Here is a 21,397-nt window from a genome sequence, read left to right on the forward strand (position 1 = left end):
CCACCACCATTGGGTTATCCATGTTTGGGTCTTTCAAGCTGAAGGCATGCTCAGAGGCGGCTTTCAAGCACTGCCTCTGCTGGCCTCGCTTCCCCTTCTTGCTCTTTCTGTAAAGGGGACTGCCCATTGCAGGCCCAGTACGTTGGAAGCACTTGCTGAAGACCCCCTGGTCAGTCTGGTTGTGAAAAGGCAAGTGGACAAATCCAAAGATGAAAGTATAAAAAGCGAACAAGGTAAATGGTTCTTTTTCCATTTTTTTCCACTCAGAGGAAAAGGCAAGCAAGCCTGTTGTAGCTTCATATTAGAAAACAATCTTCCTGATTTCTTTTAAACTAGAACTCTCTCTCCATCCACACCAGGACTTATGTCATCATGTGCCACCCTCAGTGGGGCTCAGGCGTGGCCCGATGTTTAGCCCCAACCTCAGGACACACTTGCCTCCTTCTCCTGCTTAGGCCCTCCTCACCCGTGGGAAGCAGTGTTCATCCAAACTGCAGGGGCTAAGGACCGGGAGAGGCACTGGCCTGCACCAAAGGTAGTTATTTGACAAAGCGTGTTAACGTCTCCACCAAAATAGGCTATTTCAGGGTGTCAGAAACCTGGTCAGACTTGTGTAGGATTTTTTTTTTCTCTTAAGCCTCAAAAGAAAATTGGTTGATCTTACTTAAAACTAAACTCTTTATGGTTTGATCCTGGAATAACTATAATTTATTATTCAAACTCTGAGACACTGGAGAGTAAAAAGGGCTGCTGTTAATAGTTATACCAGGACAATAGGCATAAACTAGGCCTGTCCCAGGCCAAATAGGGACATGGGTCTCCGACTTAATCCCCCACCCCCTCATAACGGAGTAGCTCATCTGCAACTGGTTGAATCTAGTTATATTTAAGGGTTCCCAGTTTTTCAAAACAGGACCAATGATGCCCAGAAATGCCTGTGGCTTGTTATTCAGAGCACGTTGCTCTATGGTAGTAGGAAAATAAGCTCAGGAGGACCCCCCTCTCTGCTGCCACCCTCTCTCTCTACTGTCTGTAGATGCTCCACACATCAAGCACCTAGATTATCTGATCTGTGAGCTTTACAGACTTCCAAGATAGGTGACATTACAGCAATCTCAAGTTCAGCAAGGTGACTAAATAATTTAGTGTTAAACTGAGACCCTTGAGAATAAGGGGCGGGAGGTGCTATTAAATTTGTGCCATGATGAACAGCATAAATGAGACAGTCCCAGCAAAGGAGGTAGGAAGTTGGCCTTCCCACCTCAGGTCCAAGAAGTGGTTGGTGCTGCTGAGTGACTCCAGGACTAGAACCGCCTTCTAATAGGCATTTGGAGCCTGTGTGTCCGCAGGGGGCTGGTTCTAGGACCGCTACCAAAATCCACAGATGCTCAAGTCTCTTAACTGTAGTGACTTACACCACAGCTTCCTGAAGTTTATAAGCTTCTATAACCATAATTCCCGAACAGCTTTTCCTAATAAGTTCTTCCATTTTTATTTTTGTAAAAAAACCAAAAACAACAAAGTCACCACCAAGCACAGGACAACTCGCCAGCAAGGTCTTGGTCTCCCTCCCTCCCTCCTTCACGTCCCAGGTGCTATCAGCAGTGTCAGGGAGGTACTGATGTTAGCTTTTCCCAAAGGGGATATTACAAACAAGGGCTTAGAAGAGGGAGGGAAACCTGAAGTTTTTCATCACTGAGACATTGCTTAAAACTGATTTGCTTTAAATAACTGGTATGTTTGAAATGCAGGAAAGGAAGACCGTGCTATCAGAATCATAACCCTCTTTCTACATGTATCCCTGCAAGTGACATGTTGGCTTGGTGGAAGGCGGGGTCAGAATTGTTTTAAGGAATCAGAACAGTTTCATGAGCTTGCTCAGCAATCCCAGAACAAAACCTAAGATAAAGATAAATACATGCTGTTTGTTAGGCTTATTCTATGGTGGGTTGCAGGTCTGGAGTCATGGTTAGTGTGTTTAGTGCCAGTGAGAAGGCTAGGTCCCAGCCTTGGACACCGGAGTCCTAAAGACAAAGCAGAGAGAGTCCCATAACCCTCATCACCTTCTGCTGAATATGAGGGATGGACAGGAGATCTTGGCTGCTGGCCTCTCCCCAGCCCATGCGCCTGCAGAGGAAGGATCCTGATTCCTTAGGAGTGTTGGGTGAGCCCCAGGAGTCTGATCAGCAGAAGAGCAAGTGTAGTCCCTTCCGGGCTGACTCCACACCAGGCTCAGGCTTCGGGCTTGAGGGGCCACCTGCATGGGGACCCGGTTGCAGCCTTCATCCCCAAGACGGCCCGTGGCACAGGGGGTTTAGGCGTAGCCACCAGCCATCTGACTGGTGGCTGCATTGCTGCCTACTCCTCGCCAGGCCTGGAAGCTGAAGAAAGAGCTCACTCCGTAGGCAATCATCACTAAACACGAAAAGAACTGAAAGAGAAGACAGCAAAGCTGAGTGTGCAGTGTGGCACACGGGGTGGGGGCTGTGATAGTGACCCAGGCACCAGGCAGCTAGGCACAGACAGCAACACCTGGGGCCCCTCAATCAACCAGAATGGGTTGCTGTGGCAGCCACACCAACTCCTACTTAGCTGTACACTCATTTAACAACTATTGGGGGCTGATGGGTACCAGGTTCTGGGATGCCAACATATTCTAGTGGGGGAAGCCGTTACCCACACAGGCAAGGTGTGTCAGACTGTGAAGGGCAACTGGACAAGGTGCTATGAGTGACCAAGGGGAAAGAGCTACTTCAAACACATCAGAGATTAAGTTTTAAAAGGCAACATTCAAAAGCTACCCTAGGAATTTTCTGGAATCAGTTACTAAGTACCCTACACTACTACCTATGGCCATATTCAGAAGCTCCATGTCTTTATCCTGGTAACTGAGATCACAGATTTCAAAACCATTCTCACCAGGAAGAGTGAGGAAACCGAAGTCCTGGTCTACCTGAGACTCAGTCTAGGCATGTCACTTCACCTCTCTGAGCTTCAGTTTCCTTGTCTGTTGAAAGGACTGCCAGTCCCTGTGAAGAAGTGTCTGCAGGGCCTTGTAGGGTGAGGCGTGGAAAGCATGGAGGGGGTTCTGATACTTCCCCAGCTGCCTGATGTGGAGCCCAAGTTTTGGCTGCATGGGAGAGCCTGAGAATCGCCTACGTGGCCTAAACCAAAAGTTTCTTGCATGTGCTTTTTTCAAGGGGAGAGGATAGAGTTTTTAACGGATTCTCCAAGGGGACATATGACCATAAATGGGTGTGGCACAATTCATACTCATCAAAGTTCAGCAGTTAACCCAAAACTTCATTCACCACCCCGAAGTATTTCCCAGGCATTCTGGTTCCTCAGGGTTTTACTTGTCATTATGGAAGACTGTGAGTCCAATGAGAGTGAGGAGGGTGACTCAGCAGGTGGCAGGTGCCTGGTCTTGGGCCAGGGGAGCAGTGGAGTCCAGGGGCACAGACCTTGCTTTGGCCCATCTTCCCTGTAACTGCCCAGGGCGTCCCAGGGAACCATACTCACAGAGGCAGCTGCCCGCTGGTTATACGGCCGGGTGCCCTTCAGGGATGTCAGTTCAACCGCAGCAGAGCAGGCGATGAAGGCCGTGATGTAAAGAACGGTGGCGCCCACGTTAAAGATCATTAACTGTGGGGGAGGGGAGAGCAGGCTTAAGACATGAGACTACCGGTAACTGGAACCTCCTGGTTCCTACTGGCACATCCCTTTAGTAGTCAGAACAAGGGTTGGGGCCCAAGGATGGGGATGGAGACACATGAGTCTTTCTCACTAAAGGAACTTCAAGAGGCAGCTGTGCACACGGGGTCAGCCTGGAGGCCATGTGAGCGGGGAGCTTACTCCCATGGAAGGCTAAGAGATGGGAAGGCTCCAAGTTGGGGCAGCAACAGTCCTACGAGGCAAAACCCATTCCTGATGGCAAGGAGCAGAACCCAGCCCCTCTGAGTGCTCCAGCTGAAGAACTCCGCCCTCCCCGTCACCCCTGCAGGCCTTGGCTCTGAGGCTGGCCCTGGGAGAGGTGCCTCACATCCCTCTCTGCCCCTAGTAGGAGGAACCTGTGCCTGCCTTTTAGCCACATCCTAGGCTCAGGGTCCCATGTCAAATGCCAGAGTGAGAACCCCTAAGCCAGGCTGGCAAGAAAGTGCCCTTGGCTGACAACCAGGCCCAAGTCCCATTTCCCCAGCGCCCGGCCCCTGGAGCCAGTTGACCCTCTGCTAAGACTGCAAACTGGTAGCCCTCAGGAATGTTTGATTCATCCCATTAATTTTTTTTAAAGAATTACCAACATTGAAAAAATAGATTCCATATGGAAACTTTCAGTCTGAAAATACCAAGGTTTGACACCTGTGTTCCTACCAACAACGGTTAGAGCTAAGTAGAGGCAGCTTCCTACAGGCAGATGGGGTAGGTTCTCCGGAACCCCTCCTGACCTGCCTCTGTCTTGCCTCTTGCCTGGGCCCTGAAGGGGGCTTGTAGCCCCCTCCCCAGAAAGCCCAATTTGTCAATCCTAATTCAGCCTTCGCTAGGAGCGTAGGAGACACTGCCCTGCCATCATGGCCTGGGAAAGGAGCCTCTTGCCATCAACAGTTGTGGCCAGAGCCCCAGATCTGTGCTAACAGACACCAAGAACCCTCCATCTCTGGAGATATCTTTCTTCAAGGCTATTAGGACACAGGGCAGGGGCTGGACCCTAGCCAGGAAGTTGGGCTGCCCCCTCCTCATCCCAGGACCTTCCCTCCAAGCCCAGCACCCACTGCAAACACCACCTGGCTCCTGCCAGTGATGTCAAGATCTAACAAACCCGTTCTGTCTTGAGGATGACTCACGTTTCCTCAGCTTCAAAAGTCATTGAATTCTAAACAATGCTGCCTAGTCCCAGCCTTGCTTGTCTTACAATCATGTGCCTCTCTCGCCTCTCTGCTCACTGAAAGCCTCAGACCCCAGCTGCAGGGGTTTTCCGGGTCGGAGAAAAAAAGCCCCAGCAGCTTTCTCTATGTCTGGCCAGGGTACTTCCTGTGGACGCTCAGCTCTGTGTCCTGAGACTGACCTGGGCAAGCCCGGGACACCACCCTCTTGCAGGCAGCAGGGGCCTCACCCTGGAGGTAGCGGGTGGATGCCACACTGCCCCCAACACATCCTGCACACACTGGGCCCAGCCTGGTGGGGGTTCAGCTTCTAGGCCCAGAGCCACCAGCCTGGGCCCAGCCAGGGTCTGACAGACCCACTGCCACACAGGTTCAAATCCCGACTGTCCCTCCAAAGGAAAAATACTTTCAAGATCCCAAATTACCTCTAGTTTCTCCAGTCAACACTCACTTCTACTCCCACTAGAGAAGAAAGATCACAGAAAGTCAAGCCTGCATCTTCCTTGAGTCATGGCTCTCAGTGCTCAGAAAAACGACACTGGATCCATCAGTCCTCCTTCCCCCACCCAGATCTACAGACCAGAGAGGACTTCAGCCAACTCCCACCCACCACTTCTCATTTAGGGAAGGTCACATTGTCACAGCTACACCCAGAGGCAGAAAGGTCAGCCTGGAACCACCCCCAGGGTTCCTACCCAGACTCACCACCAGCGGCCAGGGCACCATGTACAGTTTCATGTGCAGCTGAAACAGGTAGAGGATGAAGAAGACGATTGTCACCAGCCAAAGGAAGACAGCGACGAACATCACCCAGCCGTAGGCTGGGTACAGGTGGTATGGGGTGTCGGCAATCAGGGCCCACACCAGCAGCCCCAGCACCTGGAGGGGGTGAGACAGGCCAGAGTCTCCCAGAGCCCCCAGCACTCAGGCTGGAGGCCACAGACCAGAAGCTTCCAAGCCTTTGCCTTGGGGTGCCCTCTGCAGGACACATTTCTCATTTACCCAAGAAATATTTGACTCCTACTGCATGCCAAGCCCTTGCCTTGTAACTCTTCCTCCTCTTTCAGATCTCAGCTGAAATGTCACGTGCTCCAGGGCACCTTCCCTGCCCTTCTAGTCCAGATTCCAGAACCCTCTTCTGTGCTCACATGGCCCCCCCAGGTACCCACCACCCAAGACTATAATCCTGTTTCCTTCCCCAGACTGGAAGCTACAGCAGCAGTGACACCCACCCCGCTGCCTCCAGGGTGAGACCCCTGCAGCCCAGGAGAGGGTGGTGTCCCAGGTTCGCCCAGTTCCCAAGGGCAAGACGATGGTCTCCCTCATAGGTGCATCCCAGCACCCAGTACAGGACCTGGGCTCAGCAAGGGGCTCAGTAAAAGCTGCTGAAAGAAAGATGAAGTGACTGGCACATTCCTGAGGGAGGGACACAGAGTCCCAGGGATAGGAAAATGAACAGCCCATGGGCCTCTGGTGACCTCTGCCTGGCACCCCACCAAGCCCTCTCCACCCCACCTTCTCTGAGTCTCCTAATTGCCCCTCGAAGTAAGTGTTCTCATCCTTGCCTTACAGGTGAAAAACTGGGCCCCAGAGAGGCTAAAGGACCTATCACACCATTCCCACATGGTAGGGTGGGCCCCAGTATCCCTGCAGTGTGTGCAGCAGCTAAACAGATGGATTCTGGAGCTGATTGCCTGATTTAAAACCCTCTTCCCTTACAGCTGTCTGACATTGGGCAAGCTCACGACCCCTCTGTGCTCTGATCATGTCATCTGTCAAATGAGTATAATGAGCACACCTACCTCATAGGGCTAGATTAGGACCCATGGTTCATATACATAAATGAACTATTTGCAGCGGGGGATGCTGTGCTGCAGGGAATTCTATGGGAGCAGGTTGGCTGACCTGCCTTGGGGAGTAAAATCGGGGGAATTTGGCAGGTTGGGACCCAGCAAACGGTCTGCTCTGAGAGGGAGCCCTACAGGTGGCACTTCACGTGTGGCCATCCTGGCCCCTCCCTGCTGGCTGAGACCTTGTAGGCTGGGACATCTCCCTTCTCCAAACAGGGCATTCATTCTCTGGAATCCCTGGCCAGTAGCAGGACTCAAGTTTGGCTGCTGAGGAAGGGAGGGTCCACCGGGCTTTGGAGAAAGGCCCTTTGGTAATGAAGACTCACAGAGAGCTGTTGCTCTTCCCCTGGACAGCATCCAGGCATGTGGCACCAAGGCTCCCAGTGACCTTGCCACCAACCCGAGGATGAGCCAACCATCAGTTGGATCCCAGAGAAGCAGCTCAGGAGCAAAACCTACCTCTGGCTGCTGGTTTGGGGGACAAAAAGCCCCCCTCCCCGGCTGCAAACTCCCAGACCAGACACAGGAGAGCTGGTGCTCACCCCAGAGCAGCCAGAGCTGGGAGCGCCCCTGCCAAAGACCAAAAGGGAAATGCCTGTATCGATCCCTCCTACATGTATGGGGTCAGGGCAGGAATGACCCTAGCTGAGGCCGGGAGTCCAGCGGTCCCTATGACAACTGTCCCGTTCTTCCCTTGGGCTCCTCCCCGACAAGAGCCTGGGAAAGGGTGTGGGTACTGCTCTTCCCGCAGCACCAATAGGAAGTGAGGGGTGGAGCCCTGGGTTCGGGAGTCAGGAGCTGGGCTTTCATCCTGCCTGTGCCGTGGGGCGCCCGGCAGTGCCTTCCCGCCCTGCGCGGCTCACCTCACCAGGGCAACGCGAGGCCACCCACTAGAACGCAGGGCCCCGAGGAATCCCATTTTGGTCATTGCAGCATCTCCAGTGCCTGGCAGGGCCGAGCACACAACACCTGCTGGATAAGTACGTGCTCAGGGCCTAATTGGTCTCAGTTTCCTTACCCAAGAAAGAGGTCAGAAACCCGCCCTGCACAGGTGCTGTGTGTCACGAGAGGACGCAGGTGTGAATCCGTGAATGTGCTCCTGGCCCCGCCTCCCCCGACCCAGGGCGGGAATGGGAGACCTGAGGAAGGCACCCACTCCCCCTTCTCTCCAGAGCTTTGCGCTTGTTTCTCCCCTCTGGGGGTGAGTCCCCAGGGCTGCCCATCCCACACTGCCCGACCTGTGCTAACCACGAACAGGCTGGCGGTGGACAGTGGGGCCCACCCTGCAGGCGAGGAAGGTGGGACAGGTAGCAGGGCCTCGCAGGCAGTCACAGGGCTGGAGGCAGAGCCCTTACTCATGACAACCCAGGCTCAGGGTGTCTCAGCACAGACCACATCCCCCCACTCCTTTACCACCCATCCTTAGGACACCCTGCCTGAAACAGACACATCAGCAGAGCCAAGAGCCCCCATAGCTGAGGGAGGTCACTGTTCTTAAGAACAGTCCTGAAGCAGCACCTCGCATGACCCTCTCTGGTGAGGACTGCACATGTCAGGGACAGACAATTCTCTTTTCACTTAAAGCAGGGTCCTTACGGGCTCCCATGCCATTGTGTCGCCTGGTTCCAACTATGACAGGAAGTTAGAAAATGCAATGGACTGAAAATCAAGAAAGGACAAATTTGTTTTTATGTTACTGTACACTTATCAACTGTTGGCATCATTACTCATAGGCTTGGTCACAATAACCACATAATGCCCTCCGGCTCTACGCCAGGCCTTTTATTGCATTGATTTCCCCATAACCCCCTCATGAGTCAGTATTATTTATTATCCCCATTTTCCAAACAGAAGCTCAGAGGGAAATGTGCCCATGGTCATCTATGGTTACCCGTGGATAAACAGCAGGGCAGGATTTGAACCCAGATCTGTGCTTCTCTGGAACCTGGGCTACACAGAGTTACTTAGTGATGTATAAAAAATGAGGTCACTTCAGCTGGCTCTGAGGGCCCCGGCCCAGCAGGCACCCAGACTGCCTGGTCTCTGCCTAGCCCAGGTTTCCAGATGAGCAAGCACACCCTCTGGGAGATGAAGCTGTGGATAAGCAGTGGGAATTTCTGGTGTTCCTTCTGGCCTTGCTGCCCTGGCCCTGTGCCCAGGGAGCTGCCTCGGTTTCTGCCCTAGAACAAGGCCCATTTTTCCATCTGAACCAGACAGACTGGTTTTTCCCATCCCTTCACCCCCAGCCCAGGACAGGGCACCCCCACATGTGCTGACCCTCTCCTAGCCTGGGTGACCCTGCACAGGCGGTTGGGCCCAGCCTCATCTCCAGAAGCTGCACGAGCCACTGGACCCCTCCCTCCTGCTGTGGACCCATGGTCGAATTTCAAGAAGGGGCCAGAGGACTTGTCTTATTGTCCAGTATAGAACAGTAAACCCCACTGTTCAAAGGGAGACAGTGACAGGTGGTAGAGAGCAAGGCTGAAGGCCCTGACTGCCACCTGTCCGCAAGGTTTCACGCAGGCCCCTCTGTCTGAGACAGTCACCTGGCTACTCCAATACTCTCTGAGCACAGGCCTTGCCATGTGCATCCCTCTGGGTTCATTCATTCAACAAATACTCCTTGAGCACTGACCACTGTGTGACCTGAAACACTAAAAGCCCTGCCAGCTTGGAGCTCCCACTCTACCAGGGAGCTAGATAAAAACCCAATAGTGAGTGAAATGCAAGTGCAGGGTAAGTGCTATGGGGGAAAAATCCAGCTGAGAAGGGACAAAAAGGCCAAGAAAGATCTCACGGGGACATGTGAGCAAAGGCGGAGGAGGGTGCAAGAGGGGGAGGGAGGGAGCCACATGTGGAGAGCAGAACTGTGTGCTGTTACTTCTGAGGGCCCATGTCTCTTGCCTATATGTTCATCTGTTCCTGCATTTCTTTGTAGGTGTCTATACATATGCCTGTGCATCTTACTTTTAAAGATAGACACACACACACACACACACACACACACACACACACACACACAGAATCAAACCCCCTCCCCTTGGGCCTTCCAAACTCTCTGAGGGCCCTGCAATGCCTCCTCAGGCACACACTGCAGATAAACAAAGAGAACTGTCTGGAAATCTTGAAGGAAAAAAAAAATCCCTTTTCTTCCTGAAAACCTAAAGATTTCAGACTAGGGATTTTCTCTTCAAATGAGAGCTGTCAAAAAGGTCACACTCACATATGCCCCAGGACCTTTGCACCTGCAAAAAAATTCTCAACTACTAGATAAGAGAGATTTTTGTTAAAACACCTGCAGGGCTAGAGAGGAGAGGGGTTAGTTACAAATGCCGGACCAAGAGGCATTCCTCTGTCAGAGTGGGCCCTAATCCAGTGACTGGGGTTGTTCTTTTAAGAGGGAAACTGGACACAGAGACACACAGGGAGAACACAACATGAAGATGGAAGCAGAGATTACAGTGATGTGTCTCCAAGCCAAGGAACACAAAGGATTGCTAGCAACCACCAGAAGCTAGGAGACAGGCATGGAATAGATTCTCCTTCAGAGACTCCAGAAGGAACCAACCTTGTCAACACCTTGATTTGGGACTTCTAATATTGTGAGACAATACATTTCTGTTTTTTAAGCTACCCAGTTTGTGGTATTTTGCTATGGCAGCCCTAGGGAGCGAATACATCTTTCTTAGCTACTGTTAGAGTTTCTACGAATGGCTTTTATGGTCTGATTTAACTGTGGGATGTTGGCATCAGTTCTGATGGGAAGTTGGCCTATTAACACCCTGGGTTCAAGCTCTGACCCTGCCAACTTACTAGCTGTATGATCTCGGGCAAGTTGCTGAATCTCTCTATGCCTCATCCTCAAAATGTGCCTACCTCACAGGGTAGATGTAAATGAAGTAATATATGTAAGGGACTTAGACCAACCCCCAACATAGTCTTAACACTCAGTACATGGTCTAACGTAATTATCACTAAGGTTACAACATGAGTTTTCCAATCCATTCTCTGTGCCTGGTAGTAATAGCATGTGTAGTTCCTAGGGGTGTGAGGCCTGGGGGACTATTTCTAATCTGAAGCACCAGGCACAGTGCCTGGCAGATAAGGGCCCTATGCCAGTGGGGCCCTGCCCATCTTTCAGATAAGGCAGCTGTGCTTATCCAAATGGGGGGGGGGCGCAGAATCCAGCCCCACCTTGCTCTAGGACACCTCCTGCACTACACTACCTCACTCCTCATCAGGGTCCCTGGGCAGAACCCTTCACTCCTTCAGACCTCAGTCTTTCCCTCTGTATAATGGGAGTAGGGAGGTCTGCTCGGTGTTCTCCAAGGCTCCCCTCAGTCGGAGGCCTGACACTCCTCAACACAGGCCTCCTTCAGGAAGATCCAAAGCCTTCCCTTCCTTGTACTTGCTGGAGGGATGTCACCAATCCCATAAGCCCTCAGCTGAATTCCTCTATTGCCCAAAGATGGTCACCCCAACTCTCCTTTTAATCCTCTCTACTTCCTGGGCTGGGTCAGACCCTTGTAGATTTGCTGTGTGGCCTTAGAAGAGTCACCACACCTTTCCAGTCTGTTTCTTCATCTGACATGAGAGAAGTTGGGCAAGGACACCTACCCTGGTCACCTCCTGTGTATGTCATGCAGGCAGAATAACATAAAGGAAAAAGTTAGCAGTTGTAAAGTTCATGAGTGGCTAGGAGGGCCATTAGACAGCCGAGGGGTTCTGGGGAGTAAACCACATAGTGAGGGCGCCTGGATGGGGGACAACACCTCAGAGCCTGGAGGCTGACAAATTCAGCAGCTGCCAAGGCAGGCAGGCAGGTCACAGAAATGACTCAGGTGGGCCAGGTGGGGTCCGGGGATGCTGAGAGCAGCTGGTGTCTAGGGGAACGCAGGCAGAACTTCGGATTTTTCAAGGGACATTAGAAATCTGAATTTCTATGTGAAATCTTCAGCTTTTTAAATGTTGGCAACAAAACAAAATGTTTTGGAAACAATTTGAAGGCAGGACTAGCCCAAAAGCCCCCAGGTCTCCCTTCTCCCTACTGCACCCTCCAGAACACTGAGGCCCGGGGGCCACATGACGCTTTTCCGGGGTTCCCCCTCACAGGGACACATCTGGGCAGCTGAGGACACTCAGAACTTGGCCTGGCAGGACCCAGCCTCCACCCCCACCCTGGCCCTTCTCCCTACAGTGAAAGGGACTTTATGGGGACAAAAAGCCACCCATTGTGTCACAGGAGACAAAGGCGCAGGGGACAGAGGCTCCGGGTGCCTGGGTGGCCACAACACCACCACACACCACCTCCTCCTGTGCAGGGGGGCCGGCTGGAGGGGAAGGCTCCTTGGAATTCCCACGCTATACACTCTGAGCCCTTGAGAATCCTGGAGCCATCATACACCAGCTCTACAGAAGGCGCGAAGGCAGATTCAGAACCCAGCCTGAGCCAACTGACTGGGTCTGGAGTGGTATTTAACTCAGGCAAGCCTCCCTTTTGTTACCTGAAGAGCAGGCATGTGAGCTACCAAATCAAATTTCAGTCATTAAACAAACTCTCCAGAGGGCCCGCTCTGTGCCAGGCGCCGTTCTAAGCCCTGGGAGGGCTGGGCAGCCAAGGTCCCCACCCACGTGCATGCAGCTCCCAGCCTGGGCTGTGGCAGGGAGAGGCTGAGGATGGAACAGAGGCTCTGGGCCTGGTTCACCTCCAGGGCTTTCCAAATGCAGACTTCCTCACATTATTTCCTGTTCCTGAGTCCCCAGTCTAAGAACTAGAGATGGAAGAGATTTCTGCACAGGTATCCTGTGGCCCAAGGCTCGCTAAGGAGGAAACTCCTGCGCCTGCATGCAGCCTGCATGTCAAGAAGCCCACGGCCACCCCTGTTCCTTTGGGGTCTCTCTCAGGGTTCTAGAAAAATCTTCCCAATATGAAGCTCAAGCTGCTTTCTGCTTACCCATCCTGTACTCTGGGACCAGGGAAGGATGCCCTGCAGCTCCCTCAGACCATCTATGAGCAGGAACTCGGGGCCTGGTCCTCGCTGAATTCCACCACACACAACTCACCAGCTGACAAGGAGTGACCAACACCTGGCCCTGCCACCCAAACAGAAACAGCAACCATCCACCACACGTGGAAGGCTTGGCAGCCTTCACCTCTTTCCACTTACAGATGGTTAAGAAAAGTTCACCCAGACAGTAACACTGAATTCAAGACCATTGCTTGCTGCTGTGTGATCCTGAGAAAGCGCCTTCTCCTATCTGGGCCTGAAGGGCCTTCAAGTGTCATCTTCATAGCTTTTTGCCGCACCCATAAATGATCCGTTGTATTTTTTTTAATTCACTATTTTCACTTATCTGAAAGATTTTTTGATAAGTTATTTTATTTTTTGAAATATGCAATATGCTAACATGATAGGTAATGAAATGGTGTCTTTAGCATGTCTCCCTCCTCCCCTGATACTCAATTTCTTCCCCAGGGGCAACAAAGAGTGGTTTCTTGAGAGTCTCACCAAAGACTACCGGTGCAGGCACGCGCGCGCACACACACACACACACACACACACTTCAGATAGGCGTGTCTGTATATTTACATAGCCTATGTGTATTTCTCTTATATAAATGACAGTATTCTACACAGTTTTTCACCTCACTTTTTCCACTTAACCACTTAGCCTGTAGATTGTCCACTTAGCCTGTAGATTGTCCATCATTACATATAGAGCTGCCTTATTGTTTTCTTTGAGAGGTAAGACATTATCTTTTTGTTTTTTTAATGGAGGTACTGGGAATTGAACCCAGGACCGCATGCATGCTAAGCATGCGCTCTACCACTAAGCCATACCCCCACTCCCAAGACATTATCTTTTTACTAACTGCATCTTATGCCACTGCACAAATGTATCATAATTTATTTAACCAATCCTCATTGATGAATAGTATTCATCACACAAGAATTTGAGAAAGAAACTTCTAAATCACTAAAAGATGGAAAACTTGCATTATCTACCACAATAGAAGCTAACTATAAAATTAAGTACAACAAAAGTGTAACAACGTTAATACATCCTCAACAGAAGCAGTTGTCTTCCCAAGATCAAGAGATCTCTCTTTTAAAAAGAAGTGTTGGGAAAGCATTACAGACACTTTGGCACTCAAATGAGGCTGTCACTTTAGTAGTCTTTCGGCAGTATGATTGACTATGGGTGACGTGACACTTTCCAAGTTCTACAAAGGAGGATTTCTTTATTACCTCTAAGAGTGAAAGTCCTAACTCTGACTCAATTTCCAGAAGCCAGAAAGAAAAAAAAAGGAAAAGGAAAGAAAATTAGAAATTTAGCAACTTAAAAATCTGTATGGCAAAATCCCCACCAAAAACAAAACAAAACAAAAAAACCCCAACCATAAGCAAAGTCAGAAAAACAAACTGGGAAGAAAATATTTGCAAATCATCTAGCATCCTGAGGAACTGAAACCACAAAGATCAGTAACTGAGTAGAATGGGAAAGAATACAAACACACAGGGAAATGCAAATGACTCAAACATATTTTTTAAAAGGTCAACCTCACTCATAAGATAAATACAAAATAAAGCTACCCTGACCTGCCGGTCAGACCAGGGCACATGCTCCTGTGTTAATTCACCATGCTGGTGAGGCTGGCTGGTGGGGCGTGAGGGTGACCCCTATGGAGGGCAAATGACAATCTCTACCAAAATCACTAACACACGTACCCTGAGCCAGTGGTTCCCACTTCCAGAAATGGACCGTACAGATGTGCTCCGGGGCTTAGGCGAGATCATTCACTATAACAGAGTGGAACCCAAGTGTCTGCAACAAAGGGACCAGCCACACAACTCACACCACAGCTGCAGGACAGGATGCTACAGAAGCCCCAAGAGAAGCGATCACGCTTCACACACTGAGATGAAAAGACCTCCGAGACACATTTTTAAGTGAAAAAAGAAAAGTGCAGAAGGATGTGGACAGACTACAGCCCTGGAGTACTGAGGCTCCATAGCCACATTTGCGGGTATGTCCTTAAAGCCTAAAACGTACCAGGGAAACTGAGAAGAGAGGGCCTGGGGGGTGGTCAACTCTAACCAAAAGAGACAGAGATTTTTCACTATACTCTGTTCCATTCTACTTTATTGTGGACCAGTAAATATATTATCTATTAAAGAAATTAAGGAAATAAAGGATTAAAAAAAAGAAAGATACATGTAACTTTATTTGCAACATTACAGAACGTCCCTAGGTGTATAGCCAAGGGGGGAAAGCACGGTAAGGCACACCTAGCTGTGCTTTGATAGGGATTACGTGTAGGAATATGCATTGACTCCCCCAAGAATGCCACACCGGCAATGGTGCTTGCCTCAGGCAATGGTGCTTGCCTCAAGCGAGGGCTGCAGATGGGATGGGGGCGAGGGGGGGGCGCAGTGTCAGGGATGAGAGGTTGCATTTTCATTAATAGCCCTCTGTACTGCTGGGACGTTTTGCTGTATGTCTGTATAGGTTTTTTCAAAGAATAAAAACGTTTTTAAAAAATGGGCCCATCAATAGAGAAATGGCTAAATGAGCTTGGGCCCTAGCAGTGATGCCCTGGGATAGCCTGAAACAGTTAAGGAGGGAGGCAGCTCTGTATAACATGAAGAGATGCAGGTGCACTGAGCGAGAAAAAAGCAACTGAACAAAGGATACAGTATAAAACCATCAATGTTATTTAAAATGCACACGAAAAAGAACTGAAAACACCCCAAACGGTGGTCCTCTTGGGGAGAGGCAGGTGATCCAAGAATAATTTTAGCCTTACCTGTAATAGGTGTTTGCTCTTCAAGAAGAATGTGTCTGTATGTTTGTTATATATACATATAAATGAATTCCAAACATTCAACACCCTTTCAGTCACAAAGTGGGGCGTGTAGGCAGAGCTAACAATACAAGGCACTGGTTTGCTCTGCACAGTGTAGTTGGGTGGGAGGTGGTGAGTATGCAGGGCCAGCCTAAGAAGACTGAACCCACAAAACTCAGTGTAAGGAAAGCCCTGGAAGTCCCCAGCACTGCGATCCCAGTATGGCCAACCTCTGCTCACACCTCTCAGACCCCAATGACTTCATCTAGCCAGCCTCTTTCTGGAGGAAAGAGCTTACTCTCAGGCCCTGCCCTGCCCCCGGCCGGGAGAGAAGCTGACCTGCCTTTTGGGGCTGGAGATAGAGTCAGGATTACCAAAAGGAAAAACTTCCTAACATCCCCAGGTGCACAAGGATGGAGCAGGTAGCCTTTAGAGGGACTGAGCTCCCTGTCCCTGGAAACATGCAGGCTTCTGTTGAGGACACACTGAGGGACATTTGAGAGCAAGCATAAGAGCCCTAGGATTCTATGACCCTGTGGATCCTAACTGCCCTTCATTCTAACATACACCACATTAAGGCATCATCTTCCATATTCCTCCCAAGCCCACCATCACCATTTCACAGGCAAGGAAACTGAGGCTTAGGGATATTAGGGAACTTACCCAAGATCACACGGAGAAGAAAGGGTGTAACTGAACAGGAACCTATGGGGCAGGACCCTATGGGGCATTCCTGGAACAGACCCCTCTCCCATCTCCTCTGCTGTAGCTCCTGAGGGACCTAGATAATGGTACTGATGCTCACTTCCTGAGTTGTTTTACAGATGCAAAAACCCGCACCAAATAGAAGAAATTAACTACTTGATCATGAGCTCCGGGATCTACTGGGGCCTAAGGACTGATCATGTTAACCACCCTGTTACCTCACCATCAACCAATCAGAATTGTGGAGGAGCTGATCACAGAGCTTCCCTCACCTGGCCTTTAAAAAAGCTTTGCTGAAACCCAAGCCAGAGAGTTCAGGGTTTTAGAGCTCAAGCCACTCACCCTTCTTGTATTGGTGCCTTTACAACAGATGTTGCATTTTCCTTCACTCAACCAAGTGTCAGTAGATTTACTGCGTGCCTGTGAGCAGACCCAAGTTTGGTTCAGTAACAAGGGCAGGGGCAGGATTTGAACCCAAGGCTCTCTGCTTCTAGGCTTGTACTCCCACCAATACTCACCACCACCCTCAGATCACTGTGACCGAGTGAGTGGCAGGTGGGGCTTCTGCTCAGTTTATCCACTTGCCAACTGGGAACTGTGTGACCACCCCCAATCCCAGGAGGTAGGGCAAGAAGGAAGGACAGAAGGTGCCAAACACAAATGGCCCTCCTGCCACAGGCCATTCATATGGTTTCTATGTCCTGAGCCTCAAGGATGCCTTCTGAATGCTGGGCCTTTAGACAAAACATTCCAAGGTTCATCTGCTCCGAACCTCCCTCCTACTACCCGCTTCCACATAACTAAACCCTTCAGGGCCCATTTCTGGCAAGAAGCCTTCTCAAGTGGCCCTGAGCCCTCATGAGTCTCCCCTTCCAGAAATGTCTCTCCTTCCCTCCAAAGCACCCCCACCCCCCACCAAATAACCAAAAGCGAAACAATAGGAAGCAAAGCTAGAGTCAGAGTTCAGAGTCTCAGATCTGTGAGCAAATACCAGCTCGGTGCTCTACACTGTGTGCCTTTGTTCAAGTTCCTCAACCTCTCTGAGTCTGTTTCCTCATCAGTAAACCCAGGTAGATCACCTTTTTCCCCAGGGCTTGGGGAAGATTTTTAAAAAGATAAGAAAGATATGTGCACTTAACAGCGTTCCTTACTCTAGAAAGACTTTGGGGATCAGCCATAAACACACAGTTAACCACATCTTCCACATTCCTCCAGCCCCTAGCCACACAAGGATTTGCAGCATCAAAGCCTCCAGGTTTTCATGATCAAGAGTTGTCTCTGGATCAAACTTGCCTACTTCCTTTTTTAGATGCTTTTTATCTGCATGAATTTATTTGCAAAAATTCAAGTTTCCCTTTTTGCCTAGGCTGCTAGGAAACTTGATAAGGAATCAACAGCCTTAAACTTGCTACGGATTCCAGATCTCTTTTCAGCTCTTTTAAAATCAATCCCCATCCACACACACTACCAACTCTTAAAAATATTATTAATTTAATTCTTCTGTCATACGTGACAATATCATATTCCATCTGATGTTCTTTCTGGAGCTAGATGGGGTGGGGGGAGTGATAAATCAGTGAACACTGAGGTTGATTCTTCAGGACACATTTAATACTAAACAAAGAGCAGATCATCTTCTCAAGAAGCCAGGGCCTTTCTATCCAGCCCCCACCCCACCCTACCCCTCCCACATTTGGAACTCTTCACCAAATCCCAGGAAACAAAGGGGTCTGATGAAGAATTAGCTTTCATCTTCACATCTACTACCTCCTCCAGGCAGCCTTCCCTGATCCCTCTACAGGAAGCTCATCTTTTGGACACTTCTCTCACAGACCAAAAGCTTCTGGAGAGCAGGTGCTGGGCCTAGGGTCTCCATTACACCCTCAACAGCACCACACCCAGTGCCTAGCAGGAGTACAGCTGAGAGTAGTAATTAAGAGCACGGACCAGAAAAGTCCGACCACTCAGCTTAGATCCCAGCTCTATCACTGTGAGCTCCTGGGCAAAGAACTGACCTCTGAGCCTGTTTCCTCACCTATAAAGTGGGGAAGAATAAGAGAATACGAAGCTCTTGGTAAACGGCTTGGAGCCTTTTTTGCACCTGAGTGGTGGGAGCTAGGATGGCTTCCCAGCAGATATGATGCCTGGTGAGTATACCCCCCCAGTCTCAGACCCAATGGAACTGTCCGTTGCCAGAGAAACAGTTCAGGAAGCAGCTTCTTGCACAAGCCAAATGAGGAAGCCAATTGATGCAGGTCTTCAGAACTCTGATGGGAGACCCTCAACCACCCACCTCCGGTGCCCCAAAATCACTGCAGAGAGGGAAAAGAGGAAGGCCACCCCACTCACACCCTGGGAGTCTAAGTGCCAGGCTCTGCCACAGGTCTCTGGGCCAGTCCTACAGTCTATGGACACCTCAGCATCTACATCTGTCTGAGGGGAATGACCCAGATGCTCAGCACTGGGCTGCTAAGCCAACAGGGACTCCCAAATCAAAGACACAAGCCTCCTCCAGCGCAAGCTACCCCAGTCCTTGGAGGCACAGCAGGGCCCTCCTCTAGTTCCCTTTATTCCAAGTCTCATTGTTCAAATGCAAAAGGAGCTGATGCTCAGGTCCTGTCCACCAGGAGCTAACCCTGGGACACACTATGCTGCCTCATTGTCCTCAGCCCAGCAGAGACACCTCTGCTGTTCCAAAACCCCCTAAGGCTGAAAACAGAACACTCGCAGAAGTATTCAAAGCCCTTGGCTTCTGGCCACTCAGAAGGAGCAAAATCTATCACCCCAAAATGCATCTCTTTGGCATATTATTTAAGCTGGTCATTTTCTAAGAAACAGCAGACATGGGAAAAACAACTCTGGAAACCAAGGAGCAGTTACCCTTTTGTAAGCATCATTTACATTTGTAAGGTTGCCTCCCTCACTTTATCAAGAAGAGGAGGACAACCAAATCTCTAGAAACATATCAAAGGAAAAAGCAAGGACTGAAATCTGCATCACAACCTTACCCAGTTTTACTGTGCTTTTCCTGGTCCCCTCCCATAACTGACTCCCCACCCTCAACATCCTCTTTGGTCTTTGGCTGAGAATGGATTTAAGCTGAGGGCTTTGGTCATTTTGTTGAGTTACTCAGTTTTAGGGGGGGGTCTCTCCCACAAGTACATGTTTAAACTTTGTTGGATTTTCTTCTGTTAATCTTTTTCATGTCAATTTAATTCACAGAACAGCCAGAAGGACTAGGTGGGTAGAGGGAAATTTCTTCCTCCCCTACAAGGCTACACCAACCTGTTGGCTACTCCGCCCACTTCCATTTCCCCAGCCCCAAGCCTCAGCTCACACAGTGCCCTGTCCGCTGAACACCTTTCCCTACCTCTGCCTCAGATTTCAGTGAAGTCCCTGCTCAAAAGCCACCTGTCCTCCATGAGCCTTCCTGGACTCAGAATTGATCTCCCTCTCCTCTGCCCTTTCACACCCCTGGAACTGAGTTCCCTTCCTGTTCGCTGCTGTGCCCTTCACAACCTGACCAGAGCCCAGCACCCAGTGTCGCTCTAGACAGGCTCTTTCTTTATGCAGATTTAAATTAGTCCCAGGATGGGATTTACCGTCCCCCTCCCCTCCCCCTCTGCAGAGAATCTCCCAGACTGCTCAGGGAGAAGAGTTCAAAATGTAGATTTCTGGGCTGCAGTTCCAGAGATTCCGATGCCATATTTTTTGCGGGGGTGGGGACCAAGATCTACATTCTAAACAAACCCCTCCATGAGAGTCTGAGGCTGAGATGGGGGAGGGGGCCCACAGGAAGTGGCTTGTGGAATTCTGAAAGGGAGATAGCACTGGCCCAAGAGGTGGCAGGTGCTCACCTAGGGTAAGGAAGACAGAGATTGGGTCTCTGACCACCCTGCCTTTGGCCCTGAGCAGGGTGGCCCTGCTAGCACCCAGCAGTGGGAGAGCGGGAGGTACCCTAAAGGAAAATGGATCCTAGCCCACCTTCAGTTCCCCCTTAGTCCTCTGAAAATGGGTCAGGCCCCTCCCACTGGGGCAGCCACACAGTTAGACTCGCACCCAGAGGGTGCTAAGTGCGGGAAGCTAACACCCTCAGGCCTGAGACTCGTGTGTGGGGAGAGGGGTGTTCCCAGGGGTCGGCCTCAGCTGAGGTTTACAGAGGTATGGGAGACAGAGGAGTCTTGCCTCTGGCGTCCCACAAGTCATTCCCCCAGCGCTGGGCGCGGTATCTCGGCCCCACCCCATCAGCCTAACCGGCCGGAACCCAACACGTTACCCGGTGGAAGCCAGAAGGGCCCGGCCTCACAGGGCCCTGCCTAAGTATGCTGGACCAAACGTACCCTTTGGATTAGACGAGTGGTCTCGATTGTAGCCACCGCTGGGGATTCGGCATTGGGTCAGCCGAGAGTGGACTTTGTATCAGCCTAGATGCTGGAGGGCTGAGGGAATAGTCCCGGCCAAAGGAGAGACAGCGAGAACGTCGTGCGCAGTGACTGTGGCTTATGCGAGCGCTTCTGTGGGTGGCCTCTTGGCTACCACCGTGGTGAGTGGGGGGATGGTGGGGCGCTGGAGGGTGCATTCTGAACATGGGTGCACCGTATGTGCGCTCGCAGAGACAACTAGGATGTCTCAGGGTGAGAGGGTTCCAGGGTGATCTCGGGGGCGTCGGTCCTAGAGGCGTCCCCGGGGTAGTCTAAGTGCGTCGGGGCGCATGTGAGCTTGGGTTGGGAATGTAAGGGGAGCAAAGAAAAAGAGCATCTCCGGAGTCCCCGACCCCTCCAGGCCCGGTTCGGATTCCCCCCAACACAACCGGCCCCGGGCCCCACAAGCGCGCTCACCAACTGCAGCAGCATGAGCGCACCGAGGCTGGAGCGCACGAAGCCCAGATCGGGGCGCAGCGCCGAGACCGAGGCGCCGGCTCCCTGCGCGGGGCTGCTGGTCCGTGTGCTCACTTTAGACGGGAACTCGGCCATGGCGGCTCCGTTTGCCTCCCGAGGTTGCTCCGGCCGCCGTCGCCGCCCCTCCCACGGCGGGTGCCGGCTCCTGCGCGGCTCCTCCCGCAGGGTTCCGGCTCCCGCTGCGGATCTCGGCGCTACGAGCGGCTTCTGGAAGCGA

At 51.1% G+C, this 21,397-nt stretch overlaps 1 protein-coding gene and 1 non-coding gene across 2 annotated transcripts; both read right to left on the reverse strand.

Moving 5' to 3' along the window:
• Positions 1-1,473: 1,473 nt before the first annotated feature.
• PLLP (plasmolipin) lies at positions 1,474-21,397 on the reverse strand. The gene is made up of 4 exons (XM_006214515.4): positions 21,121-21,397; positions 5,586-5,759; positions 3,523-3,645; positions 1,474-2,431 (listed from the first exon to the last, which is right to left on the reverse strand). The coding sequence occupies exons 1-4, from the start codon at positions 21,253-21,255 to the stop codon at positions 2,315-2,317; spliced, it is 549 nt and encodes a 182-aa protein (XP_006214577.1). The 5' UTR covers positions 21,256-21,397; the 3' UTR covers positions 1,474-2,314.
• On the reverse strand, positions 13,504-13,575 carry TRNAA-AGC (transfer RNA alanine (anticodon AGC)). Its single transcript has one exon. It is a non-coding gene; the product is annotated as a tRNA-Ala (tRNA).

The sequence above is a fragment of the Vicugna pacos genome, chromosome 9 (assembly GCF_048564905.1).
Source record: "Vicugna pacos chromosome 9, VicPac4, whole genome shotgun sequence".
Classification (NCBI taxonomy): domain Eukaryota; kingdom Metazoa; phylum Chordata; class Mammalia; order Artiodactyla; family Camelidae; genus Vicugna; species Vicugna pacos.

Bases quoted from the DNA above. Each gene is read 5' to 3' on its own strand.
- PLLP (XM_006214515.4), bottom strand. From the start codon at position 21,255: ATGGCCGAGTTCCCGTCTAAAGTGAGCACACGGACCAGCAGCCCCGCG. The intron at 3,646-5,585 runs GTGAGTCTGGGT...CCTCCCCCACAG, and splicing joins TGGTGCCCTGGCCGCTGGTG to TTAATGATCTTTAACGTGGG. The intron at 2,432-3,522 runs GTGAGTATGGTT...CTTCTCTTTCAG, and splicing joins ACCAGCGGGCAGCTGCCTCT to TTCTTTTCGTGTTTAGTGAT.